The sequence below is a fragment of the Hipposideros armiger genome, unplaced genomic scaffold, assembly GCF_001890085.2.
Source record: "Hipposideros armiger isolate ML-2016 unplaced genomic scaffold, ASM189008v1 scaffold_474, whole genome shotgun sequence".
Classification (NCBI taxonomy): domain Eukaryota; kingdom Metazoa; phylum Chordata; class Mammalia; order Chiroptera; family Hipposideridae; genus Hipposideros; species Hipposideros armiger.
Genome location: NW_017731824.1, coordinates 611,388 through 618,261, shown reverse-complemented (window position 1 = coordinate 618,261; position 6,874 = coordinate 611,388). Strand labels below are relative to the sequence as shown.

At 37.8% G+C, this 6,874-nt stretch overlaps 1 protein-coding gene across 1 annotated transcript in view; it reads right to left on the bottom strand.

Moving 5' to 3' along the window:
* Positions 1–1,104: 1,104 nt before the first annotated feature.
* Positions 1,105–6,874, bottom strand: part of RIOK1 (RIO kinase 1) — a 38,616-nt gene continuing 32,846 nt past the window's right edge. Inside the window, 4 exon segments of the mRNA XM_019666557.1 lie at positions 1,105–1,372; positions 2,920–2,973; positions 3,805–3,924; positions 4,791–4,856. Of these exon segments, the coding sequence (XP_019522102.1) occupies positions 1,127–1,372; positions 2,920–2,973; positions 3,805–3,924; positions 4,791–4,856 (486 nt within the window). The 3' untranslated portion in view covers positions 1,105–1,126.

Below are 6,874 nucleotides of genomic sequence, written 5' to 3'. Positions count from 1 at the left end.
CAGCTCAAGGTGCCATGTTCAATCTTAGTTGTGGGTGGGCATAGCTCACCATCCCATGCGGGAGTCAAACCGGAAACCCTGTTGCTAAGAGCGTACGCTCTAACCACTGAGCCATCCGGCAGACGGACAGCATCTCAGCTCAAGGTGCTGTGTTCAATCTTAGTTGTGGGTGGGCATAGCCCACCATCCCATGTGGGACTCGAACCGGCAACCTTTTTGCTAGGAGCACATGCTCTCACCAGCTGAGCCATCCTGCCACCTATTGGCAGCTCAGCTCGGGCGCAGCTCACTGGCCCATGTGGGAATCGAACTGGCAACCCTGTTGCTCAGAGCTCGCGCTCTTAACCAACTGAGCCACTTGGCTGGCCCCAGGAAGCACTTTTTTAGAAGACGAGGTTTTCTTATTATAAGAAAATTCCATTCATTTGGAGTATTTATATTATTGCTACAATTAAAGAAAAAGATATGTGTAAAAGGATAAAATGAAAAAATTAAAATGACTATGGCTTGGTGGTGGAGTTTGGGGTGAAAACTATCTTTAAGTATCTTAATAAAATTTGAAGACAGCCAAACAGAAATATCCATGAGGATGTTTGCAACTAGTTTTCTTTATAAGTTTCATATTCTAACAGAAATAAAGGGTGGAAAGAAACAAAATATTTATTTCCAGTAGATAAAAAGAGAAAATGGAATAGCAAGTTGGGTATGTCTCCCAGAGGTCTTAAGAGTCACACTTTACAAGATTCAAAGAATTAAACTAAGAATGAAAAGTAATGGTTACACAGCTGTCATGTTTCATTCAATCAATAGTGTCTCTTCTGTTTACAGCTAGGAGTAGAAGAGATAGTCTTTTAGACTCCAGAAACACTGGGTGGGACTATAAAATACCCCCTTGAAATGGCTCTTCAGTACCTCACTTTGGGGCAACTCCAACATCATTTGTACTTCAACTGAATGACAATCATTTTTAATCAGTATACTGAACTTAGTGTGTCCTCTTCCTGGGCAGTGCCCAAGGAGAAACTTAGAGAAGCCCAGTCTCTAGAGAGAGTTACCACCAAAAGCAAAGTTCACACTTAAGAATTGAAACTACAATTAGAGGTACTTACTAATCAATATTATGTTTTCAGCCACCATAATTTAGATACTTGAACAAAGAGAAATGAGTGTGGCTATGCTGCCATGTTAAAGAACAAGGGAATGTGTGTTCTTGGCAAACCTTTTTATCAACCTCAAGATCAGTGGTGGGTTTCTTGGAGCAGGCATGGTCTCCTTGTTCTTCAGAATCTGTATCAGAACACTCAGAGCTTCCAGCATCTTCTGAATCAGAACAAGTCTTTTCCCTAACTTGATTTTCTAGGAGTGCAGGGACCTTTGAAAATATTACAGAACCATGTTATTTTAAACCAATAGGTTATCTATTGTTATTAAATGTGTTAATGCCAGAATTCAGATGTTAAACTTGCAGATACACTTGGAAAAACAACAGCCTGTACTGAAATATCAAAATGACAGAATCAACATCAGAAAGGAAACTTGGAAGTAGCCATTCCAATAAAGCTCAAGAACATGCCCAAATGAAGAACCTGGGGCTCCACTGGGTGACCTGGAGCAACAACAGAACTGTTCTGCTCCAGCAGAGGAGGAGGGCTGCTTTGGATTTGGAAGCACAGTCATGTGCTGCTTAACGATGGGGATATTTTCTGAGAAATGCCTCACTAGGCTATTTCGTCATTGTGGAAACATCATGGAGTGCGCTTTCACACACCTAGAAGGTGCAGCCCACTACTGTAATTGTGTGTGCTATACTTATATATGACTGCTAGTACAGGGGGTTTGTTTACACCAGCATCACCACAAACACATGAGGAATGTGTTGCACTATGACACTGTTCTGTCACTAGGCGACAGCACTTTTCACTGTAATATTATGGGACCACAGACACACATGTGGTCCATCACTGAAACGTCATACAGTGATGACTGTGAAATACAGACAGAGTAACAAACACTTATTTGGATAACTTCACAGCTGTTTTCCTCTGAATCGCATTTCAAGTAACACTTGTTGTTAAGCCAATCAAGAGGGAAGACAATATTTAAACAAAAGAAATTTTCACTTTTTTCCTGAAGTTTAGCAATTTTTAAAGCAGCAGGAAGCACTATTTTTAAAAGATGAGGTTTTCCTTTTATAAGAAAAAAACCCAAGCCTTTAAAAGGCAATTGTACAAAAAGGTTTCCTATCCAGTTGAAACAAAATATTCCTGCTGTGGCATTCAAGGCACAACTGCTCTATAATACCTATTACATATAATTCAAAAATGCAAAATACTGTAATTTTCCTAATTCAATTCTTCCCATAAAAGACACAGTAAATTTTCAAAAAGCAAAACTGTGATCTTTCATGCTTAAGCCTTTAATTAAAAACATTAAAAGAAATAAGAACTCCTTTTATTATTGCTTAAATTAATCCCTGCTGTTCTAAAATACAAAACAAAACAGAATTGTTTTAAGAAAAAACACTACAGGAATTCAGCACTTTAAGACTGCTAAACTCATGAGATTGCTCTTCACACATACTAATATGAGACCGGATTCCACTGTTTTCATAAGTTGTTTGTACAAACATCAAGAAGCACGTGGTTATCAATAATAACTTCACAGATGAAGACCAGGATACAAAAAGGATCAATGCCTCAGCTACAATAACAGAACAATTCAGAGGCAGAATGAAAATTAAACCACAACTTTCCGTATTTCAGTCTTATGGTTAAAAAGAATGAACAAAATAACTGGCATTTCTGAAAATTCCCATAGACTTTGAAAGTATCTATACTAATAATTACATCATTGTTAATTTAATTCTAATAACACTTTACATTAATTTTATACCCTTTAGAAGAGTTTTCACATAAATACCTTCTGAACGCCTGACAAATCTTTCTTCAATCCTGTGACGGTTTGGTATAGAATCTTGCAACCAAAAAGAAAACAAAAATCAACAAAAAAGAGTAGACAATGAAATAACACAATCCAAAATTAAGAAAGAAGAGTGCAGGCTATATGATATCTTGTGGGTTATAAAAAGGTGCCTAAAATTTATCTCACTGTAATAAAGAAAGTTCATGGCATGGCTGTTATTCTTGCCCACCAAGCACACAGGCAGCAAAGTCCAGCCCACAGGCCAAGTCTAACCCACAGCCTGATGATGGTTTTACTGGTGAACACTCACAATCAGTTTGATGATGGAAACCTCTAACTATGAATCTCAATTAAATGAAAGGTATTCTCCTCTCCCAAATAACTCCATTCTCCTCTCATTAGTAGACCTGTATCATGAAAAGTTACATTCAATTATTATTAATGTTTTTAATTTCATCAATAAAAATTTGGGGGTAAACTTTTTTCTCTCTTTTTATATAATGACCTATATAATAGGCTTAATTTTGCGTCTTGTCCTGAAAAGCCTAACATATTTACTACTGGCTCTTTAAACAAATTTTCCAGACCCTGAAATATATATATATATGTTAATGGATCTGTAATAGTATAATAACCATTTATATGCTAGACTTCTATACAAATCTTCCTTTTTCTGCAATCATGGTCTGCTGGACTAATTCGAATGTGTCATTGCCTTTCATAAACACCAATGAATTCCCTTATATTCAATGTGCACAGAGGACATGTTAATGCAAAGGGAATTAGCCGTCTCACTAGGTTAGAAGCCAACATTCACGACTGCAGGTTTGGGACCGGAGCTTCCTTTGTAAAGCCGCTTACCATACAAGCCAAGCTACTCACATTGTCTTGTTGGGCATTAATGGCCATTTCTTCTTCCTTCAGTTTCATCATTATATCCACATCCCTCTCATAATTTTTCACTTCATTCAAGGTTCTAGGAATATATGCTCGTTTAAACACCTAACACACACAGAGGAAAAGTAAAATCGAAACTGTTATCCACATCCACATACTTCTCACATTCACTCAGCAGCCTCACACCCATCAAGTCATAAAAAAAATCTGTCCCTATCATCTGCGACACTGATTCTAGCCAGGCTGCCTGCACACCCTGGTGTGCTGTGCCAAAAGTAATTCGTTACTAATGATAAAAGACGAAATATGATTTAAAGTTACCCTTAGCAAAACACTTCTCTCCCTTCATTTGCATTCCAAAAAAGTTTTCCAAGTGGGAGAGAAAGGAATGGAGCTGCCTGGCTGTGCCTTACAAAGGAACATGTTCTAATATGTTACAGCTGTGCTATGGTGAAAAAAGGTTCAGAAATGCTGGTGACTGCAGGGTACCTTATATGCATCCATCACACTAACAGCTGTGAGAATTTGTTTTTAAGCCTACTATGGGTCACCTTCACAAAAAATACACAGATTCCCAGGATTGAAGTAGTTTTTCTTTTTTGTACAAAACATAAATATTTAAAATCTACAATGTTACTGGAATCAATATTTAAATCATTTAAAAATTCACATTTGCAAACTAAAACAGGCTTCTCCTTCTTGAATCATATACTCCTATAGGTTCTTTAAAATGTCTCCCTCTAGGACAATGGGCTCACAGGCTGCTGAGCAGAATGATGTAATGGAATGCTAAGTTAAATAACAATAATGTAACACAGTACATCTCAAGGAAATATTATCATTATTTTAAAAAACTGCTTATTAAAATCAAGTTCATGCCCTAACAATAAAAAATTAAATAAATAAATAAATAAATAAAGATCTCGAAACACAAGTGTTTCCCAAGGCTGTCAATACATAATAAATCTTACCTCTTCATCCACATGCTCTTGGCTGGACCTTTCTTCCTTGGTCCTCTGAGATGCTATTTCCATGGCCTTGGAAAGGAAACAAAAATTACTTTCCTTCACATTCAACCTATAGAACCTACATCCATTTCCCAATTTTAGTATCCATCTGCTCTAATCTTTATAGGTATGAGCTCTTCACACTTCTGAAAGGACTTGGTATCCTCTAGTGGTCAGGTTAGGTCTCCATGTTAGACCTCACCAAAAAAGTTGCCATCAACCCCGAAGTTGATGGCCATCAACAGAATAAATCAAACTTATGTAGGTCGCCTCAGGGGATCCCTAGTTCCTTCCTCAAAAGTAATACTACTTTTACTACTTTTTTAAAATTTTTATTGGGGAATCAGGGAAAAGGAACAGACAAATTGCTGTCCTTTTGTTCTTCAATCTAGTGGAGGACATTGCTTCACTGGCTCATGTTGGTATTATCATTGTGCTCTTCCCAGGTGAGGAAGATCAGTCGCCAGCCCCTGGATGGCCGCTCACAGTGGCGCTTGGCAGCTCACACTAGCTGCTGGCCGTTCACTGTAGCTTATGGCAGCCCATTGCAGCAGGGGCTGCAGCCCACTCTGTCACCGGTGACTCACAGCAGCCCAGCTCCGGGTCGAGCTGTTGTTCATCATCTAAGCTGTAGAGGGCAGTGTCACTGGCCCTCATGTGGGATCTGAACCAGGGCCTGCTGCTAAGAGCTGGCGTCCCAAGCCAGCTCTTAACCAATATGCCACTCGGTCAGCCCTTACTACTTTTTAAATTAGTAAAAATATTTACTAAAGAAAAACTAAGACCCAAAGAATGAAAGAAACATTCCCTAATTCCTAAGCAGTCAATGAAGGGAATCAAAAAGAAGGGGGACTATCCTCTAATTGTGAGTATATGGCTCTAACGCTACTGCAGTATAACCACCAGAGAGAGAAATCTGAGTAAACAATAACTGGCACAAAGAATGTGACAAAGAATCTACAGGATTCTTTTGGCTTGTAAAACTGTAAAACTGAAGATTTGTTCTCTATTTAGAATATACAGAAAAAAGGAAAGAATAGTGGTTCTAGGTAACTTTTTGTTTTAAGGAAGAGTTTTGGAATAAAAATGATGTAATATTTATGTATTCAATTCACATATGTGATTACTTACTATTGCCAGGTACTGATTAGGTACTGGCAGGATAAGATTAAAACTCCTGTCCCTTAAGAGTTCATAGTCTAGCAGAGGGTAACAAAATAAAAAAAAACCAAAAAACAAAAAAACAATACGGAAGTGATACAGTGTGACTACTTCTATTATAGTTACATAATATGAAAATACAGTTGGCCCTCCTTATTTGTGTATCTGCAAGCCCAGATTTAACCAGCTTTGGATAGAAAATATTCGAAAAAGAGTGTTACATTGTTGCTAATGTGCACTATATCGTTAGGCCTATGATGGCTGCGTCTGTACTAAACATGTACATACTTTTTCCTTGTCTTTATTTCCTAAACAATACAGTATGACAACTATTTCCATAGCATTTATGTTATATTAGGAACGATAAGTAGTTAGAGATGATTTAAAGTGAATTAAAGATAAGGGAGGCCTGTGTCAGTTACATGCAAATACTACGCCGTTTTATACAAGGGACTTGAGCATCCTCAGATTTTGGTATCCATGGGGCCCTGGAACCAATCCCCCTCAGATACCGAGGGATGACTGCATACCTTTGGAAATAATTATTTCTGCCTGATTTCTCCTTGAGAAAGTTTTCTGAACTGAGCTTTAAAGTTCACTAGGCAAAGCAAGATGAGCAAAGGTAGAAATGGGAAGGCAGTCCAAGGAAAGGGGAAAACGTGAAAAACTAAGTTAAAACCTGAAAACCTGGGTAGGAGCATACATGCCATCTCTTCAGTATTTTATGATTCAGAGGTAGCTACAATAAAAAAAGAATAGAGGAACTAACTGGACATCAAAATTAAAAACTTATGTGCATCAAAGGATATAATCAACAGAGTGAAAAGGGAGCCTATGGAATGGGAGAAAATATTTGCAAATCCTATCTGGTAACAGATTAATAACAT